Source organism: Hyla sarda, chromosome 9 (genome assembly GCF_029499605.1).
Source record: "Hyla sarda isolate aHylSar1 chromosome 9, aHylSar1.hap1, whole genome shotgun sequence".
In the NCBI taxonomy this organism is placed as follows: Eukaryota; Metazoa; Chordata; class Amphibia; order Anura; family Hylidae; genus Hyla; species Hyla sarda.
This window is the reverse complement of record NC_079197.1, coordinates 175,471,186-175,493,596: the sequence shown is the minus strand read 5'-3', so window position 1 is coordinate 175,493,596 and position 22,411 is coordinate 175,471,186. Positions and strand designations below refer to the sequence as shown.

The window sequence follows — 22,411 nt, the reverse complement described above, 5'->3', positions numbered from 1 at the left end:
TTTATTTGGATTTTATTTTATTATACTAAGGATGATAGTCACATGCAGCAGAAGATTTGTGGCAGACCCCGGTATGTACATCTGTGATCAGACTGAGGTCAGGATTTTACATTCAGGCTAGAAAATCAGAAATGTCCTCAAAAACACAAAAGGATTAACTGAGATCAAAAACAACATCCCCGGAAAATGTCCAGAGAATTCTGCCCTTTGTTTATCTTGAAACTATAGTAATGAATCTGCTGTTACATCATGTCGTATACTCCAATCATCTCCAGAGCTGCACTTACTATTCTGCTGTTACATCATGTCGTATACTCCAATCATCTCCAGAGCTGCACTCACTATTCTGCTGTTACATCATGTCGTATACTCCAATCATCTCCAGAGCTGCACTCACTATTCTGCTGTTACATCATGTCGTATACTCCAATCATCTCCAGAGCTGCACTCACTATTCTGCTGTTACATCATGTCGTATACTCCAATCATCTCCAGAGCTGCACTCACTATTCTGCTGTTACATCATGTCGTATACTCCAATCATCTCCAGAGCTGCACTTACTATTCTGCTGTTACATCATGTCGTATACTCCAATCATCTCCAGAGCTGCACTCACTATTCTGCTGTTACATCATGTCGTATACTCCAATCATCTCCAGAGCTGCACTCACTATTCTGCTGTTACATCATGTCGTATACTCCAATCATCTCCAGAGCTGCACTCACTATTCTGCTGTTACATCATGTCGTATACTCCAATCATCTCCAGAGCTGCACTCACTATTCTGCTGTTACATCATGTCGTATACTCCAATCATCTCCAGAGCTGCACTCACTATTCTGCTGTTACATCATGTCGTATACTCCAATCATCTCCAGAGCTGCACTCACTATTCTGCTGTTACATCATGTCGTATACTCCAATCATCTCCAGAGCTGCACTCACTATTCTGCTGTTACATCATGTCGTATACTCCAATCATCTCCAGAGCTGCACTCACTATTCTGCTGTTACATCATGTCGTATACTCCAATCATCTCCAGAGCTGCACTCACTATTCTGCTGTTACATCATGTCGTATACTCCAATCATCTCCAGAGCTGCACTCACTATTCTGCTGTTACATCATGTCGTATACTCCAATCATCTCCAGAGCTGCACTCACTATTCTGCTGTTACATCATGTCGTATACTCCAATCATCTCCAGAGCTGCACTCACTATTCTGCTGTTACATCATGTCATATACTCCAATCATCTCCAGAGCTGCACTCACTATTCTGCTGTTACATCATGTCGTATACTCCAATCATCTCCAGAGCTGCACTCACTATTCTGCTGTTACATCATGTCGTATACTCCAATCATCTCCAGAGCTGCACTCACTATTCTGCTGTTACATCATGTCGTATACTCCAATCATCTCCAGAGCTGCACTCACTATTCTGCTGTTACATCATGTCGTATACTCCAATCATTTCCAGAGCTGCACTCCCTATTCTGCTGTTACATCATGTTGTATACTCCAATCATCTCCAGAGCTGCACTCACTATTCTGCTGTTACATCATGTTGTATACTCCAATCATCTCCAGAGCTGCACTCACTATTCTGCTGTTACATCATGTCGTATACTCCAATCATCTCCAGAGCTGCACTTACTATCCTGCTGTAACATTATATTGTATCCCCCAGAACAGCACTCACTATTCTGCTGTAACATCATGTCTTATCCTCCAGTCACCTCCAGAGCTGCACTCACTATTCTGCTGTTACATCATGTCTTATCCTCCACTCACCTCCAGAGCTGCTCTCACTATTCTGCTGTAACATCATGTCTTATCCTCCAGTCACCTCCAGAGCTGCACTCACTATTCTGCTGTTATACAATGTCTTATCCTCCAGTCACCTCCAGAGCTGCACTCACTATTCTGCTGTTAGATCAGGTCTTATTCTCCAGTGCTGAACTAATTCTGATGTTGCATCATGTCTTATCCCCTAGAGCTGCACTTGCTATTCTGCTGTTATATGATATCTTATCCTCCAGTCACCTTCAGAGCTGCACTCACTATTCTGCTCTTACGTCATGTCTAATAATAATATTAACATTTGATCGCTAAGCGGTCACTGAGACCCTAAATTTCCCACCCAATATAAAACTTAACGTTTAATGAGCCAAGATTAAAATAACCTCACACATATTGATCCATAATGCATTGATTGGCATGACACTGCATGCTATAGAAGTGAATTGAAAAAATAGACTGTGGCTGCAGTCCACAGTCTATAGTGTGAGACAATTAAAAATCTAACACATTGCCCGCCCGCCCAACGTTTCGCCACAGGCTGTGGCTTTATCAAGGGCTAAGAGGCAAATGATAACACCCAGATCTACACTCCCTAATCTGCTGGTATGAGATTAGAAAAACATTGAGAATCATTGTCATTTACCCAAGTGTCCAGTTTCCTCTTTAATAAAACTCATCTTTGAAAACCAACGCAATCATAGGGGGCGCTGTTTCTGGTAGAAAGCAGCCATGGTTTTCATATTTTATAGGATCCCTTTAGTGCATTCTGGGAGACATAGGGGAAATTTAAAATAAAATCTATGCAAAGGAGAAGCGGTGCCGTTGACCGTAACAACCAATCAGATCACTTCTTTCATTTTCCAGAGAACTTTTAAAAAAAGAAAGAAGCGATCTGATTGGTCGCTACGGGCAACAGCCCCACTCTTCCTCTACACGGGTTGTGATAAATCTCCCCCATAGAGACGGAGTTGTCTGTTATATCTGATTACATTACGGTGCGGTAGAGAATCGTCTGTACAGACAATGAATCAGCAGGGGGCAGCAGTGAGAGGCGAGGTCCTGCAGCTCAGAACGATCAGGAGCGTTGCGATTTCAGCTCTGAATGTGACTGGATTTACACAGTCACTCATTGTTATGTGCCATGATCTTTTTGCTGTTCCCCCGGCAGCTCTTGTTGACGGTCGGGTTGCTCGGCAGCGCCGTTGTTTTTGTCTTGTTGTTGTCTTGCCCGGAGATGTGTAGTACCGGGGTGATGAACTCGGAGCTCCCCCCGCTGGTGGCGCAGCACAGACACTGCAGCACGGCCTGCTTGGCCTTGGCCTGATCCACGTTCTTCTCCTGAGAGATCTGCAGGCTGATCTGGTGGACGTTGTGCATGAGGATGGTGGACCAGAGGGCGGCGTGGGGCGAGGCGCCGGCCGTCAGCGTCTCCTCGTAACATTGCTTATACAGCTCCTGCATCTTCTTCTCTAAAAAGCCGTTCAGAACAGAGTTGGAGAAGGGGGCGGAGGGTAAGGTTTGGCTTTCTACACTGGGGGCCCCCGCTTCTTCTGGGAGCCCCCCGGGGTTCTCATTGGGAGGACTGGTGCTGATAATGTCCGCCGAGAGCAGAACCGGACCGTCCTCGCCGTCGGTGTCTAAGATGCAGCCGGAGTCCACTTTGTGGAGTATGTGGTCGCCGGCGATGTGAAGGTCCGGATAGTTCTTGTAGATGCTGCCGTACGGGCTGGACCACGAGGTGTACAGGTCCAGGGAGTCGGCGGTCAGCGCCTCGCGTTTGGGGATGGCCAAGGCTTGTGACGGCGCCCCCGAGAGGTCGCTGCCGTACAGTCCGTGTTCCCTGCGAACAGAGGCACCGGGCTTCCTAAAGGACGTCGTCTTCAGCGGCTTCTCCTTCTCTCTCTCCTTCCGCTCTTCCACGTGCATCAGCTCACGGTAGACCGCCGTGCAGAGGAAAGACTCCGACAACATGGTGGTGACTGCAAAAGTCTGCGGAGAGATAAGAAGATGGAGGGAACTCAGGACAGCACAGACAAAAAGATGTATAACATGGTGCCGGATCCTAAAGTGCAGTGGTCTCCAAACAGTGGACCTCCAGCTGTTGCAAAACTACAACTCCCAGCATGCCCGGACAGCCAATGGCTGTCCGGGCATGCTAGGAGTTGTAGTTTTGCAACAGCTGGAGGTTCCCATGGTTGGGAAACAATGACCTATATATACTACTATATAGTCCAACATGCTGGGAGTTGTAGTTTTGCAACAGCTGAAGGCACCCCTGGTTGTTAAACAATTACCTATACTATATACTACTATATAGTCCAACATGCTGGGAGTTGTAGTTTTGCAACAGCTGGAGGCACCCCTGGTTGTTAAACAATGACCTATACTATATACTACTCTATAGTCCAACATGCTGAGAGTTGTAGTTTTGCAACAGCTGGAGGCACCCCTGGTTGGGAAACAATGACCTATATTATATACTACTATATAGTGCAACATGCTGGGAGTTGTAGTTTTGCAACAGCTGGAGGCACCTCTGGTTGAGAAACAATGACCTATACTATATACTACTATATAGTCAAACATGCTGGGAGTTGTAGTTTTGCAACAGCTGGAGGCACCCCTGGTTGGGAAACAATGACCTATACTATATACTACTATATAGTCCAACATGCTGGGAGTTGTAATTTTGCAACAGCTGGAGGCACCCCTGGTTGGGAAACACTGACCTATACTATAGACTACTATATAGTCCAACATGCTGGGGGTTGTAGTTTTGCAACAGCTGGAGGCACCTCTGGTTTGGAAACAATGACCTATACTATATATTACTATATAGTCCAACATGCTGGGAGTTGTAGTTTTGCAACAGCTGGAGGCTCCCATGGTTGGGAAACAATGACCTATACTATATACTACTATATAGTCCAACATGCTACGAGTTGTAGTTTTGCAACAGCTGGAGGCACCCCATGTTGGGAAACACTGACCTACACTATATACTACTATATAGTCCAACATGCTGGGAGTTGTAGTTTTGCAACAGCTGGAGGCACCCCTGGTTGGGAAACACTGACCTACACTATATACTACTATATAGTCCAACATGCTGGGAGTTGTAGTTTTGCAACAGCTGGAGGCACCCCTGGTTGGGAAACACTCACCTATACTATATACTACTATATAGTCCAACATGCTGGGAGTTGTTGTTTTGCAACAGCTGGAGGCACCCCTGGTTGGGAAACACTGACCTATACTATATACTACTATATAGTCCAACATGCTGGGAGTTGTTGTTTTGCAACAGCTGGAGGCACCCCTGGTTGGGAAACACTGACCTATACTATATAGTCCAACATGCTGGGAGTTGTAGTTTTGTAACAGCTGGAGGCACCCCTGGTTGGGAAACAATAACCTATACTATATACTACTATATAGTCCAACATGCTGGGAGTTGTAGTTTTGCAACAGCTGGAGGCACCCCTGGTTGGGAAACAATAACCTATACTATATACTACTATATAGTCCAACATGCTGGGAGTTGTAGTTTTGCAACAGCTGGAAGGTCCACTGTTTGGAGGCCTTTGATCTACTGCCTCATGCTATAGGTAAGAAACAGACTGAAGTGCTACGGCCTACGGGGGCACCTATCCATGCTGTGGACACCTATCTATGCTGGGGGCAACTATCTACCTCAAGGGGGAACCTATCTACACTGGGGCAACTAGCAACCGGGGACACCTATCTACCCTGTAACAGTATGACGGCATTATTCAGTCACTATAGGGGAGATTTATCAAAACCTGCATAGAGAAAGAGCGGTGCAGTTGCCCATAGCAACCAATCAGAACACTTTTCAGAGTTTTTTTGAAAATGAAAGAAACGATCTGATTGGTTGCTATGGCAACTGCCCTACTTTTTCTCTATACATGTTTTGATAAATCTTCCCCTATCTGTTGGTAATACGGGATCCGGATGTGGCGGTATTAATTTATGTAATGTTGGATGTTCTAAACCAGGGGTCTCAAACTCCCGGCCCGCGGCCATTTGCGGCCCGCGGAATAAAAGTTTGTGGCCCGCACCAGGTATGTGTCATTTGTATTGCCCGACGCCCGGGACATGCAGTTCCAGGCGCCGGGCAGGTAACTTCTTCCGGTATTTAGCCATGCTTCGGGCAAGCAGCGCTAAATGCCGGAAGGCTTCACTTAACCCGCCCTCCTCCTCCCGGTCTCCAGTTGGCCGGCCGGAGTCTGATGAGGGATGTCGCGCATGTGACGTCCCTCCGCAGACCCGCACAGGAGGATGTCAGTGACGTCACTCGTCAGGCCGCCGGCGGAAAGGAGAAGCGCAGCGTACGACAGGTAAGTGTGTCTGTGTGTGTGTGTGCATGTGTGGGTGTCTGTCTGTGTTTGTGTGTGCATGTGTGGGTGGGTGTGTGTGGGTGTGAGAGTCGGAGGGGGGACGACGACCACAATGCTACCTAATGTGGGGAACCTGCTACTACCTAATGTGGGGAACCTGCTACTACCTAATGTGGGGAACCTGCTACTACCTAATGTGGGGAACCTGCTACTACCTAATGTGGGGAACCTGCTACTACCTAATGTGGGGAACCTGCTACTACCTAATGTGGGGAACCTGCTACTACCTAATGTGAGGGAACCTGCTTCTACCAAATGTGGGGAATCTGCTACTACCTAATGTGGGGAACCTGCTACTACCAAATGTGGGGAATCTGCTACTACCTAATGTGGGGAACCTGCTACTACCAAATGTGGGGAATCTGCTACTACCTAATGTGGGGAACCTGCTACAACCTACCTAATGTGGGGAACCTGCTACAACCTACCTAATATGGGGAACCTGCTGCCTATCTAATGTGGGGAACCTGCTGCCTAACTAATGTGGGGAACCTGCTGCCTACCTAATGTGGGGAACCCCCAGAAGTAGCACCCCCATCATCTGTCAGCTCATGCTATTACCACACGGGAGTAGGGGGAATGGGGGGGGGTTTGCTGGTGGATGATGAGGGGCGCATAATGGGGCCAATATATATAAGGGGCGCATGATGGGGGCATTATATGTAAGGGACGCATGCGGCCCGGCCTCACCCAGCTACTACCTCCAGTGGCCCCCAGATAATATGACTTTGAGACCCCTGTTCTAGACTTTGTTCAGTATGGCGGCATTATTCAGTCACTATGGGGGAGATTTATCAGAACCTGTGTAGAGGAACAGTGGTGCAGTTGCCCATAGCAACCAATCAGATCACTTCTTTCATTTTTAAACAGACCTCTGAAAAATGAATAAAGTGCTCTGATTGGTTGCTATGGGCAACTGCACCACTGTTCCTCTACACAGGTTTTGATAAATCTCCCCCTATGTATGTACGTAATCAGGATGTGGTGGTATTATTCAGTCACTATGTGGTGGTATTATTTGTATTACTGGTAATGTTGGTCTTGTCACTTGCTGCCCCCTCCTTCCTATGATGTTTAGTTCGGTTCTTCTTCTTCTCCATGTTCCTCATTTCAGTGAATCCTTTATGTGTTTATGAGAAACAGGAAGCGAGAAGCAGCGGGGCGCGGGTCATACTCCATACAGCTGCGTGACCGCCAATAGGGGATACACATCTTATGGGTACAGGGCCCAGCGCAAGTAGGGGGTCTGGCAAATAGAGGGCCTAGTAAATAGGGGTCCAATAGGTAAGGGAACTAGTAAATGGAATCCAGCAGGTAATGAAGCTGGTAAATAGGGGTCCAGTAGGTAAAGAACCTAGTAAATAGGGGTCTAATAGGTAAGGGACCTAGTAAATAGGGGTACAGTAAGTAAGGGACCTGGTAAATTAAAAAAAAGGGTCCAGTAGGTAAAGAACCTAGTAAATAGGGGTCCTACAGGTAAAGGAACTAGTAAATGGAAATCCAGCAGGTAATGAAGCTGGTAAATAGGGGTCCAGTAGGTAAGAGAACTAGTAAATAGGGGTCCAGTAGGTAAGAGAACTAGTAAATAGGGGTCCAGTAGGTAAGAGAACTAGTAAATAGGGGTCCAGTAGGTAAGGGACCTAGTAAAAAGGGGTCTAATAGGTAAAGAACCTAGTAAATAGGGGTCCTACAATTAAAGGGAACTTCAGTGGGAAAAAAATATTTTCAAATCAACTGGTGCCAGAAAGTTAAACAGATTTGTAAATGACTTCTGTATAAAAATCTTAAAAGTTTTCCACTGCGTATCTCCTTTATGTCCCCCTGTGCCCGGGCTGCAAAAAACCCCAAAAAACTTTAACTCACCCTCCTACGTTCCCCCGTTGCTCCGGTATCGGCATCCCGCTCCTCCGCTGCTGCTTGGACCGGCTCCTTACATGACAGTGCGCTCAGCCTATCACTGGCTGAGGCGGGAAATCGATGCGGCCAGTGATACGCTGACCACAGTGTGACATTTTGAACCTAAGAAGCCCCAGCAAGCCTTAAAGGGGTACTCCAGCCCTAAGACATCTTATCCCCTATCCAAAGGATAGGGGATAAGATGTCTGACCACAGGGGTCCCGCCGCTGGGGACCCCTGCAATCTTGCATTCAGCACCCACCTCTTTGAGCTGCACGCCGCGCTGCCTGCGCTCACAAACTGCCGGGTGCCGACCATGGGGCCGGCGTATCGTGATGTGACGACTCCGCCCCCGTGTGACATCATGCCCAGCCCCCGCTATGCAAGTCTACGGGAGGGGCGTGACGCCCCCTCCCATAGACTTGTATAGAGGGGGGCGGGGGTGATGTCACATGGGGCGGAGTCGTGACGGCCGTCACGCCCCCTCCCATAGACTTGCATAGCGGGGGCAGGGCGTGACATCACACGTGGGCGGAGTCGTGACGTCACGAAACTCTGGCCCCGTGGTCGGCACCCGGCAGTTTGTGTGCTGGCAGCGCGGCGTGCAGCTCAAACATGTGGGTGCCGAATGCAAGATTGCGGCGGGACCCCTGTGCTCAGACATCTTATAAGATGTCTTAGGGCCGGAGTACCCCTTTAAGGTCTCTGAGTCACTGGTCACCTCCTTGGGCCTTGGCGGAACTGTATAGACTGTATAGAGCGAGCCTGCATAGCACAGATCTCCTATACTGGATACCAGCTTGCTTTATGGCTGGTATCTAAAGTGCTGAAAAATAAAAAGTTGTTGGTGTCAGTGGCGGATCCAGGGGGGGGGGGGCAACAGGGCATTTCTGCCCCCCGATTTCCCGCTCCACCATTCACTCATTAGTTTACTCTTCTCGCGTGATCGGCGATCAACGGCAGGCCGGCGCGATGATGTCACATTATCGCACCGGCACCTGAAGATCCCGTCACCGCGCCTCGGCACTCACCTGTCTGCACAGTTTGTGCACGGAAGAAGAGAGCTGCTCAGAAGGGGAACAAAACAGAAGTGTATGTATTTTTTGTAAACTGTTTGGCACAACTATATGGCACTGGGGTCAGGGGGCTATTTAAAAATTTAGGGGGCGCAAAAAAGGATACATTTAATGTGAGGTGCCCATGACAGGGGGGCATTATATGTGAAGAGCACATGACAAGGGGTCCCCTTTCATGTGCTCTTCACATATAATGCCTCCTGTGCTGTGCCCCTCACATATAATGCCCCCATCATCATTATGTGCCCTTCAGGTATAATGCTCCTGTCATGTGTACCTCACATATGATGTCCCCTGTGGGGCAGGACAGGGGGCATTATATGTGAGGGGCACGTCACTGGGGGCATTATATGTTAGGGGCACAGGACAGGGGGCAGTATATGTGAGGGGCACATGATGAGAGCATTATATGAGGGACACAGAACAGGGGGCATTATATGTAAGGGGCATAGCACAGGGGCATTATATGTAAGGGGCACAGCACAGGGGCATTATATGTAAGGGGCATTATATGTAAGGGGCATTATATGTAAGGGGCACAGCACAGGGGGCATTATATGTACGGGACACAGCACAGGGGCATTATATGTAAGGGGCACAGCACAGGGGCAATATATGTAAGGGCACAGCACAGGGGCATTATATGTAAGGGGCACAGCAACGGGGGCATTATATGTAAGGGGCAAAGCACAGGGGCATTATATGTAAGGGGCACAGCACAGGGGGCATTATATGTAAGGGGCACAGCACAGGGGGCATGATATGTAAGGGGCACAGCACGGGGGCATTATATGTAAGGGGCACAGCACGGGGGCATTATATGTAAGGGGCACAGCACAGGGGGACATTATATGTAAGGGGCACAGCACAGGGGGCATTCTATGTAAGGGGCACAGCACAGGGGACATTATATGTAAGGGGCACAGCACGGGGGGCATTATATGTAAGGGGCACAGCACAGGGGGCATTATATGTAAGGGGCACAGCACGGGGGGCAATATATGTGAGGGGCAAAGGACAGGGGGCATTATATGTGAGGGGCACAGCACCGGGGGCATTATATGTAAGGGGCACAGGACAGGGTGCATTATATGTAAGGGGCACAGCACAGGGGGACATTATATGTGAGGGGCACAGGACAGGGGGCATTATATGTAAGGGGCACAGCACGGGGGGCATTATATGTGAGGGGCACAGCATGGGGGGCATTATATGTAAGGGGCACAGCACGGGGGGCATTATATGTGAGGGGCACAGCACAGGGGGTATTATATGTAAGGGCACAGCACGGGGGGCATTATATGTAAGGGGCACAGCACAGGGGCATTACATGTAAGGGGCACAGCACAGGGGGGACATTATATGTGAGAGGCACAGCACAGGGGGGACATTATATGTGAGGGGCACAGCACAGGGGGCATTATATGTGAATGGAACAGCATAGGTGGCATTATATGTTAGGTGCACAGGACAGAGGGCATTTTTATTATGTGGGGGGAACAGGACAGACATTATTAATATTTGGGGGGCGCAGGAGGGGCCATAATTATTATATGTGGGGCACAGGATGGGACATTATTACTATATGTGAAGGCACAGAGTGTTTTGCATTTTAGAGGTATGGTGTATATTATAAAGGAATTTCAGGGTTGGTACGATTTTTATGGGCCACAATACATTACAGTATTGTATTCAGAGGGTGCACTGCACAGCAAGGTTATATTCAAATGGTACAGTGTGTGGTAGTTTTATATTCAGAGAGCGCAGTGTGTGGTAGTATTATATTCAGAGGGCACAGTGTGTGATAGTATTATATTCAAGGTACAGTGTGTGGTAGTTTTATATTCAGAGAGTGCAGTGTGTGGTAGTATTATATTCAGATGGTACAGTGTGTGGTAGTTTTATATTCAGAGAGTGCAGTGTGTGGTAGTATTATATTCAGAGAGCACAGTGTGTGATAGTTTTATATTCAGAGAGTGCAGTGTGTGGTAGTATTATATTCAGATGGTACAGTGTGTGGTAGTTTTATATTCAGAGAGCGCAGTGTGTGGTAGTATTATATTCAGAGAGTGCAGTGTGTGGTAGTAGTATATTCAGAGAGTGCAGTGTGTGGTAGTATTATATTCAGAGAGTGCAGTGTGTGGTAGTATTATATTCAGAGAGTGCAGTGTGTGGTAGTATTATATTCAGATGGTACAGTGTGTGGTAGATTTATATTCAGAGAGCGCAGTGTGTGGTAGTATTATATTCAGAGAGTGCAGTGTGTGGTAGTATTATATTCAGATGGTACAGTGTGTGGTAGTTTTATATTCAGAGAGCGCTGTGTGTGGTAGTATTATATTCAGAGGGTGCAGTGTGTGGTAGTATTATATTCAAATGGTACAGTGTGTGGTAGTTATTTTCTATTCAGAGAGCGCAGTGTGTGGTAGTATTATATTCAGAGGGCACAGTGTGTGATAGTATTATATTCAAATGGTACAGTGTGTGGTAGTTTTATATTCAGAGAGCGCAGTGTGTGGTAGTATTATATTCATATGGTACAGTGTGTGGTAGTATTATATTCAGAGAGCGCAGTGTGTGGTAGTATTATATTCAGATGGTACAGTGTGTGGTAGTATTATATTCAGAGAGCGCAGTGTGTGATAGTATTATATTCAGATGGTACAGTGTGTGGTAGTTTTATATTCAGAGAGTGCAGTGTGTGGTAGTATTATATTCAGAAGGCACAGTGTGTGGTAGTATTATATTCAGAGAGCGCAGTGGGTGGTAGTATTATATTAAGGGGGTGCAATGTGGGGTATTCAGAGGATACGGTGTTTAGCAGTATTATAATAATTATTGTTTTCATATAGAGGATCAGAATCTGCTGACAAATGAAGGAGCCATCGGGGTGTCATTTTCTGCAGAGAGAAGATTTAGCTGACAAAGTCACAGCGGTATGTACCATCAAAACTGTCACCTGTAGTCACTGATATCATTGTGTATTCTCCTCACTATAGAGAAGACGTCACCTGTAGTCACTGTTATCATTGTGTATTCTCCTCAATATAGAGAAGATGTCACCTGTAATCACTGATATAATTGTGTATTCTCCTCAATATAGAGAAGATGTCACCTGTAGTCACTGATATCATTCTGTATTCTCCTCAATATAGAGAAGACGTCACCTGTAGTCACTGATATCATGGTGTATTCTCCTCACTATAGAGAAGACGTCACCTGTAATCACTGATATAATTGTGTATTCTCCTCACTATAGAGAAGACGTCACCTGTAATCACTGATATCATTCTGTATTCTCCTCAATATAGAGAAGACGTCACCTGTAGTCACTGATATCATGGTGTATTCTCCTCACTATAGAGAAGACGTCACCTGTAATCACTGATATCATTGTGTATTCTCCTCACTATAGAGAAGATGTCACCAGTAATCACTGATATCATTCTGTATTCTAATCACTATAGAGAAGACGTCACCTGTAATCACTGATATCATTGTGTATTCTCCTCACTATAGAGAAGACGTCACCTGTAGTCACTGATATCATTGTATATTCTCCTCACTATAGAGAAGACGTCACCTGTAGTCACTGATAACATTGTATATTCTCCTCACTATAGAGAAGATGTCACCTGTAGTCACTGATATCATTGTGTATTCTCCTCACTATAGAGAAGACGTCACCTGTAATCACTGATATTATTGTGTATTCTCCTCACTATAGAGAAGACATCACCTGTAGTCACTGATATCATTGTGTATTCTCACTATAGAGAAGACGTCACCTGTAGTCACTGATATCATTGTGTATTCTCGTCACTATAGAGAAGATGTCACCTGCGGTCACTGATATCATTGTGTATTCTCACTATAGAGAAGATGTCACCTGTAATCACTGATATCATTGTGTATTCTCCTCACTATAGAGAAGACGTTACCTGTAATCACTGATATCATTGTGTATTCTCGTCACTATAGAGAAGACGTCACCTGTAGTCACTGATATCATTGTGTATTCTCACTATAGAGAAGATGTCACCTGTAGTCACTGATATCATTGTGTATTCTCCTCACTATAGAGAAGACGTCACCTGTAGTCACTGATATCATTGTGTATTCTCCTCACTATAGAGAAGACGTCACCTGTAGTCACTGATATCATTGTGTATTCTCCTCACTATAGAGAAGACGTCACCTGTAGTCACTGATATCATTGTGTATTCTCGTCACTATAGAGAAGATGTCACCTGTAGTCACTGATATCATTGTGTATTCTCCTCACTATAGAGAAGATGTCACCTGTAGTCACTGATATCATTGTGTATTCTCCTCAATATAGAGAAGACGTTACCTGTAGTCACTGATATCATTGTGTATTCTCGTCACTATAGAGAAGATGTCACCTGTAGTCACTGATATCATTGTGTATTCTCCTCACTATAGAGAAGATGTCACCTGTAGTCACTGATATCATTGTGTATTCTCCTCACAATAGAGAAGACGTCACCTGTAGTCACTGATATCACTGTGTATTCGCCTCACTATGTCCCTTCAGAGCTGTAGTCACTTGTAAGTTTTGCAGTTTTCATGGGTGAAACAACAACTCCCAGCATAACCTTACCACTGCTTAGGTCATACTGGGAACTGTAGTTTTAAATGGTAAAAACTTCTTTAGCACTTTCCCATTCTGTGACAATTGGTATATTTGATTATTATACTGGAAATTTTTTTCTGCAGCCTGCTACACTGCGGACATCATAACTATACTGCCAACCTAATGTGGGGGAACTATAACCTAATGTGGGGGAACTGCAACCTAATGTGGGGGAACTATACTGCCAACCTAATGGGAGGGGGGGGGATACAACCTAATGTGGGGGAACTTTACTGTCAACCTAATAATGGGGGGGAACTACAACCTAATGTGGGGGAACTGCAACCTAATGTGGGGGAACATACTACCAACCTAATGTGGGGGAACTACAACCTAATGTGGGGGAACTACAACCTAATGTGGGGGAACTGCAACCTAATGTGGGGGAACTATGCTGCCTTCCTAATGTTGGGAAACTACAACCTAATGTGGGGGAACTACAACCTAATATGGGGGAACTACGCTGCCTTCCTAGTGTGGGGGTACTGGGAACTATCCTGCCTACCTAGTGTGGGGGCACTATTCTGCATGTATACTTAAAGGGGTACTCCAGTGCCCCAGCGTTCTGAACATTTTGTTCCAAACCCTGGGTGCAGGCTGCGGGGGGTTGTGATGTCATAGCCACGCCCCTTGTGACATCATACAGCACCTCCTCAATGCAAGTCTATGGGAGGGGGCGAGTCGACCAGCGCATGATACTCTAATAGTGCCCCTCCCGAGACTAGACTCTGGATCCGCCCCTGATTGGTGTGGAGATAGATAGATGAACGATAGATGATGGCAATTTTTTAAGATTTTTTTTAAGGTTAAATGGGCTCGTTATTTAATAACTTTATATTTAAAAAAGTTGTGTTATCATTTAGTCACAATATTAAAAGTTTTTTACAGTGCCAGTGCCTCTTTATAGGGGTACTCCCATAGACTTGCATTGAGGGGGCGGGGCTATGGCATCACGAGCTCCCGGCGCCGGCTCCACCGTTCGGAACAGTTTGCTCCAAACACTGAGCAGCGGAGTACCCCTTTAATGTTTTCGATAAAAGACAGGATCTGTATAGTTGTCTGTGTGTTCTTAGTTTTAGTTACGTTGGGGGAGATTTATCAAAACTTCTTTAGAGGAAGAGCGGTGCAGTTGCCCATAGCAACCAATCAGATCGCTTCTTTCATTTTTCACAGGCCCATTGTGTTTGTCTAGAATTGTGGCTCAGAGAACCATAAGTTCACACTTTATTAGTGATTATAAGAGAAATCTAGGGGATTTTCACTTGTTTTCCCTGCACTGTGGATGTTTACGCAATGTGCTCAATAAAAGACAAGAACGATAGATACAACTAGTTTAGTTACTTTGTGTATAACTTTTACTTGGAATAGTCATGAATACAGAATTCTAGTTAGTTCTAAAGGCTGCAGTGTAAAGAAGGGAGGATCCACACAGCACTCGTATCGCAGTATCTTATTCCTACTTTAAAGGGGTACTCCGGTGAATAAATTTTTTTTTTTTTTTTAAATCAACTGGTGCCAAAAAAGTTAAACAGATGTGTAAATTACTTCTATTAAAAAATCTTAATCCTTCCAGTACTTATTAGCTGCTGAATGCTACAGAGGAAATTATTTTCTTTTTGGATTTATTTTCTGTCTGACCACAGTGCTCTCTGCTGACACCTCTGTCCATTTTAGGAACTGTTCAGAGCAGCATAGGTTTGCTATGGGGATTTTCTCTTGCTCTGGACGGTTCCTGACATGGACAGAGGTGTCAGCAGAGAGCACTGTGGTCAGACAGAAAAGAAATCCAAAAAGAAAAGAAATTTCCTCTGTAGCATTCAGCAGCTAATAAGTACTGGAAGGATTAAGATTTTTTTTTTTTAATAGAAGTAATTTACAAATCTGTTTAACTTTCTGGCACCAGTTGATTAAAAAATAAAAAAAATTAAAAGTTTTCCACCGGAGTACCCCTTTAAAAAAAAATATATAGTTAGGCAGAAGGCCTCGTAAAGACACCAAGGGGCCCGATGTGGAGCCCCTTATTAGGGAGTATAGAGCAAGAAGGGATTTCTCTTCCTATAGCTGTACAGTAATAGTGGCCCCTTCCTCAGGGGCCCCTATACAGCTGCACAGTTTGCATGTTCCTTATCTTACCGGCTCCTGCCGCCATCAGCTCAGTCGCCGCGGTCTCCTCACCATCTGGTCACATTGACATCCCGGAGCTTGTGCTTCTCTCTCCCCCTGACCCCGAGTAACAAACCCTCAGCTCTTCCCTTTTCTTTATTTTCCAGATCTACAGTTATGAAAAAGGAGAAGTCATTCTGCAAGAATCTATTTCACCAGATGACGGAATCACAGGTTATAGTCACGATGTCCGGTGGGGGCGGGGGACATGTCTGTCCGGCAACTTGGGGTGTATAAGAGGATATGAATGTTACCATGTGGAGGTAGGGCTGTCACCTGGCCGGTATTTATCCAACCAATCCTCCAACTCCCAGAATGTTGCACCATATACTATACCAGGGTTTCCCAACCAGGAGTGCCTCCAGCTGTTGCAAAACTACAACTCCCAGCATGCCCGGACAAACGTTGGCTGTCCGGGCATGCTAGGAGTTGTAGTTTTGCAACAGCTGGAGTCACCCTGGTTGGGAAACAATGACCTATACTATATACTACTATATAGTCCAACATGCTGGGAGTTGTAGTTTTTCAACAGCTGGAGGCGCCCCTGGTTGGGAAACACAGACCTGTACTATATACTACTATATAGTCCAACATGCTGGGAGTTGTAGTTTTTCAACAGCTGGAGGCACCCCTGGTTGGTAAACACTGACCTACACTATATACTACTATATAGTCCAACATGCTGGGAGTTGTAGTTTTGCAACAGCTGGAGGCACCCCTGGTTGGAAAACAATGACCTATACTATATACTACTATATAGTCCAACTAGCTGAGAGTTGTAGTTTTGCAACAGCTGGAGGCACCCCTGGTTGGGAAACACTGACCTATACTATATACTACTATATAGTCCAACTAGCTGAGAGTTGTAGTTTTGCAACAGCTGGAGGCACTCCTGGTTGGGAAACACTGACCTACACTATACACTACTATATAGTCCAACATGCCGGGAGTTGTAGTTTTGCAACAGCTGGAGGCACCCTGGTTGGGAAACACTGACCTATACTATATACTACTATATAGTCCAACTAGCTGGGAAATGTAGTTTTGCAACAGCTGGAGGCACCTTTGGTTGGGAAACACTCACCTATACTATAAACTACTATATAGTCCAACATGCTGGGAGTTGTAGTTTTCGTTTGGGGCAGCTGCTGAGCCACAGGCTGTATCAGTAGTTAGTAACTAACTGTATCAGGGCATGCTGGGAGTTGTAGTTAGTAACTAAATGCTACTCCCGGATTTAGTTAAAAAAAAAGCGATCAATAAGTCCTATCAAAACAAAAATGGTCCTGATATAAAACTACAGATCGGGGCGCAAAAAATGACCCTCAGACATCCCCGTATAAGGAGAAATAAAATAATTATAGGGGTCAGAATAGGACAAAATCTCCCCCACATGTGTATCCTGTGATGTCACGCATATATAATTAATTATGTAAATTAGCATGGCCGGTATTTATTTATTTTTTGCAAGAAAGGTGGCGACCCTATGTGGAGGCCAGATCATGGATACTTACCCCAACACGGGTTTCGCTGTTGGGCGCTTCTTCAGTATACAGGATCTTGCCTCCACGTGTGACATCCATGTCTCATACATGTGTTCTCAGACTGGTTATTACTTTTATGCAGGACGTGTTGTCGCCTTATTCTGCGCTGTTGGATTCGCGTTGCACTTGTGTAATTGTGTGTTTGTCATTTGCTGCATTGAAGTCTATGAGGTCTGTTCAGGTTTGTGTCCACTATGTGAACTGGCGCCATTTTAATACATGTTTGTCATGTTTTTGTGTTTCCAATAAAGATGGTTACATTTTACTGCATTATGTTGTTATTGTGCTATTGTTTTGGTGTGTAGCCGACCTCTAGATGTTGATAAACTACAACTCCCAGCATGCCTGGACAGCCAGCCGCTCCTCTTATAACGCTCCAGCACTATTGTTCTTGTATTATTATAGGCTCCAGACTATTGATGTTACTGGCCCTTTAACAATTAATTATTAACAGCCCATTATAACCTACAGAACACGTTGTTATTATTATTATACAGGAACACGACTTCCCCTTCCCATGTGATAGATTCTAATGTGATGTTTCACCTTCATCTTTGGTCAGATGTCAATACAAAAGCTTTTGTTAGATGTGTATACAATGCTCACATAATACAGATAAATACTACCGCACAATGGTGTATAATACTGCTATACAATGCTGACATAATACAGATAAATACTATAGCACAATGGTGTATAATACTGCTATACAATGCTCACATAATACAGATAAATACTACAGCACTATGGTGTATAATACTGCTATACAATGCTCACATAATACAGATAAATACTACCGCACTATGGTGTATAATACTGCTATACAATGCTCACATAATACAGATAAATACTACCGCACAATGGTGTATAATACTGCTATACAATGCTCACATAATACAGATAAATACTACAGCACAATGGTGTATAATACTGCTATACAATGCTCACATAATACAGATAAATACTACAGCACAATGGTGTATAATACTGCTATACAATGCTCACATAATACAGATGAATACTACTGCACAATGGTGTATAATACTGCTATACAATGCTCACATAATACAGATAAATACTACAGCACAATGGTGTATAATACTGCTATACAATGCTCACATAATACAGATAAATACTACAGCACAATGGTGTATAATACTGCTATACAATGCTCACATAATACAGATAAATACTACCGCACAATGGTGTATAATACTGCTATACAATGCTCACATAATACAGATTAATACTACAGCACAATGGTGTATAATACTGCTATACAATGCTCACATAATACAGATAAATACTACCGCACAATGGTGTATAATGCTGCTATACAATGCTCACATAATACAGATGAATACTACCGCACTATGGTGTATAATGCTGCTATACAATGCTGACATAATACAGATAAATACTACCGCACAATGGTGTATAATGCTGCTATACAATGCTCACATAATACAGATGAATACTACCGCACTATGGTGTATAATGCTGCTATACAATGCTGACATAATACAGATAAATACTACCGCACAATGGTGTATAATACTGCTATACAATGCTCACATAATACAGATAAATACTACAGCACAATGGTGTATAATACTGCTATACAATGCTAACATAATACAGATGAATACTACAGCACAATGGTGTATAATACTGCTATACAATGCTCACATAATACAGATAAATACTACAGCACAATGGTGTATAATACTGCTATACAATGCTCACATAATACAGATAAATACTACCGCACAATGGAGGAGACTCATCAAGACCTGTGCTGAGGAAAAGTTGCCCAGTTGCCCATAGCAACCAATCAGATCGCTTGTTTCATTTTTCAGAGGCCTTTATAAAAATGAAAGCAACGATCTGATTGGTTGCTATGGGCAACTGGTCAACATTTCCTCTGGACATATTTCAATGAATCCCCCAATGTGTGTATAATACTGCCATATAATCATAGAAACAACATATTAACCCTTATCAGTACGTCTGAAATGGTTTTTGTCATCTCGTATTTTCTCATGTCATCCGCTCATGTGTAACGCGGCCGCCATTTATATCCATCGCCAGTGATCCGTACAGGAGATTTTATGGCGGCTCATAAATATTTCTATGACATCTCATCTCTGAAAATAAACCAGATGATGGATGGAAGGAGAGAATCCAGGATAAGGAGCTTCTTATATCTGCATCCAGACGGGGGCGCTACAATGGTTCTGAGGGTGTGATACTGATCCTGAGTTATATCCTGTATTATACTCCAGAGCTGTACTCACTATTCTGCTGGTGAGGTCACTGTGTACATACATTACATTACTTATCCTGTACTTTTCCTGAGTTATATCCTGTATTATACTCCAGAGCTGTACTCGCTATTCTGCTGGTGAGGTGACTGTGTATATACATTACATTACTTATCCTGTACTGATCCTGAGTTATATCCAGTATTATACTCCAGAGCTGTACTCACTATTCTGCTGGTGAGGTCACTGTGTACATACATTACATTACTTATCCTGTACTGATCCTGAGTTATATCTTGTATTATACTCCAGAGCTGTACTCACTATTCTGCTGGTGAGGTCACTGTGTACATACATTACATTACTATTCTTGTACTGATCCTGAGTTATATCCTGTATTATACTCCAGAGCTGTACTCACTATTCTGCTGGTGAGGTCACTGTGTACATACATTACATTACTTATCCTGTACTGATCCTGAGTTATATCTTGTATTATACTCCAGAGCTGTACTCACTATTCTGCTGGTGAGGTGACTGTGTATATACATTACATTACTTATCCTGTACTGATCCTGAGTTATATCCTGTATTATACTCCCAGAGCTGTACTCACTATTCTGCTGGTGAGGTCACTGTGTACATACATTACATTACTTATCCTGTACTGATCCTGAGTTATATCCTGTATTATACTCCAGAGCTGTACTCACTATTCTGCTGGTGAAGTCACTGTGTATATACATTACATTACTTATCCTGTACTGATCCTGAGTTATATTCTGTATTATACTCCAGAGCTGTACTCACTATTCTGCTGGTGAGGTCACTGTGTACATACATTACATTACTATTCTTGTACTGATCCTGAGTTATATCCTGTATTATACTCCAGAGCTGTACTCACTATTCTGCTGGTGAGGTCACTGTGTACATACATTACTGTCACGATGCCGGCTGGCAGGAGGTGGATCCTCTGTGCCAGAGAGGGATTGGCGTGGACTGTGCTAGTGGACCGGTTCTAAGTCACTACTGGTATTCACCAGAGCCCGCCGCAAAGCGGGATGGTCTTGCTGCGGCGGTAGTGACCAGGTCGTATCCACTAGCAACGGCTCAACCTCTCTGACTGCTGAAGATAGGCGCGGTACAAGGGAGTAGACAGAAGCAAGGTCGGACGTAGCAGAAGGTCGGGGCAGGCAGCAAGGATCGTAGTCAGGGGCAACGGCAGGAGGTCTGGAACACAGGCTAGGAACACACAAGGAAACGCTTTCACTGGCACAATGGCAACAAGATCCGGCGAGGGAGTGCAGGGGAAGTGAGGTATACATAGGGAGTGCACAGGTGAACACACTGATTAGAACCACTGCGCCAATCAGCGGCGCAGTGGCCCTTTAAATCGCAGAGACCCGGCGCGCGCGCGCCCTAGGGAGCGGGGCCGCGCGCGCCGGGACAGGACCGACGGAGAGCGAGTCAGGTACGGGAGCCGGGGTGCGCATCGCGAGCGGGCGCCACCCGCATCGCGAATCGCATCCCGGCTGGAGGCGGTATCGCAGCGCACCCGGTCAGTGGATCTGACCGGGGCGCTGCGGGAGCGAGAGTGTAGCGAGCGCTCCGGGGAGGAGCGGGAACCCGGAGCGCTCGGCATAACAGTACCCCCCCCCTTGGGTCTCCCCCTCTTCTTGGAGCCTGAGAACCTGAGGACCAGATTTTTATCTAGGATATTGTCCTCAGGTTCCCAGGATCTCTCTTCAGGACCACAGCCCTCCCAGTCAACCAAAAAGAAGGTTTTTCCTCTGACCTTTTTGGAGGCCAGAATCTCCTTTACGGGAAAGATGTCTGAAGAACCGGAGACAGGAGTGGGAGAGATAAGTTTAGGAGAGAAACGGTTGATGATGAGTGGTTTAAGAAGAGAAACGTGAAAGGCATTAGGAATACGAAGAGAAGGAGGGAGAAGAAGTTTATAAGAGACAGGATTAATCTGGCACAGAATTTTGAAAGGACCAAGATAGCGTGGTCCCAATTTGTAGCTGGGAACACGGAAGCGGACATATTTAGCGGAGAGCCATACCTTGTCTCCGGGAGAAAAAATGGGGGGAGCTCTTCTTTTCTTATCAGCAAACTTCTTCATGCGTGATGAAGCCTGTAAGAGAGAATTTTGGGTCTCTTTCCATATGGTGGAAAGATCACGAGATATTTCATCCACAGCGGGCAAACCAGAGGGCAAGGGAGTAGGGAGGGGGGGAAGAGGGTGACGGCCGTACACCACGAAAAATGGGGATTTGGAAGAAGATTCAGAAACTCTGAAGTTATACGAGAATTCGGCCCATGGTAGAAGATCTGCCCAGTCATCCTGGCGGGAGGAAACAAAATGCCGTAAATAATCACCCAGGACCTGGTTAATTCTTTCTACTTGCCCATTGGATTGAGGATGATAAGCAGAAGAAAAGTTTAATTTAATCTTGAGTTGTTTACAGAGAGCCCTCCAGAATTTAGACACGAATTGGACGCCTCTATCCGAGACGATCTGCGTGGGCAACCCGTGAAGACGAAAAATGTGTACAAAAAATTGTTTTGCCAACTGA

General features: G+C 45.0%; 1 protein-coding gene across 2 annotated transcripts; it reads right to left on the bottom strand.

The window, feature by feature from the left end:
* Positions 1-2,136: 2,136 nt before the first annotated feature.
* Positions 2,137-19,402, bottom strand: LOC130290877 (TLR adapter interacting with SLC15A4 on the lysosome-like). 2 transcript variants are annotated; one of them, XM_056539054.1, is made up of 3 exons: positions 19,312-19,402; positions 15,992-16,130; positions 2,137-3,797 (listed from the first exon to the last, which is right to left on the bottom strand). In XM_056539054.1, the coding sequence occupies exon 3, from the start codon at positions 3,777-3,779 to the stop codon at positions 2,931-2,933; it is 849 nt and encodes a 282-aa protein (XP_056395029.1). In that variant the 5' UTR covers positions 3,780-3,797; positions 15,992-16,130; positions 19,312-19,402; the 3' UTR covers positions 2,137-2,930. The 2 variants fall into 2 exon arrangements, with proteins under 2 accessions (XP_056395029.1, XP_056395030.1); XM_056539055.1 differs by having other exon boundaries at positions 19,359-19,384.
* Between the last annotated feature and the right edge of the window lie 3,009 nt (positions 19,403-22,411).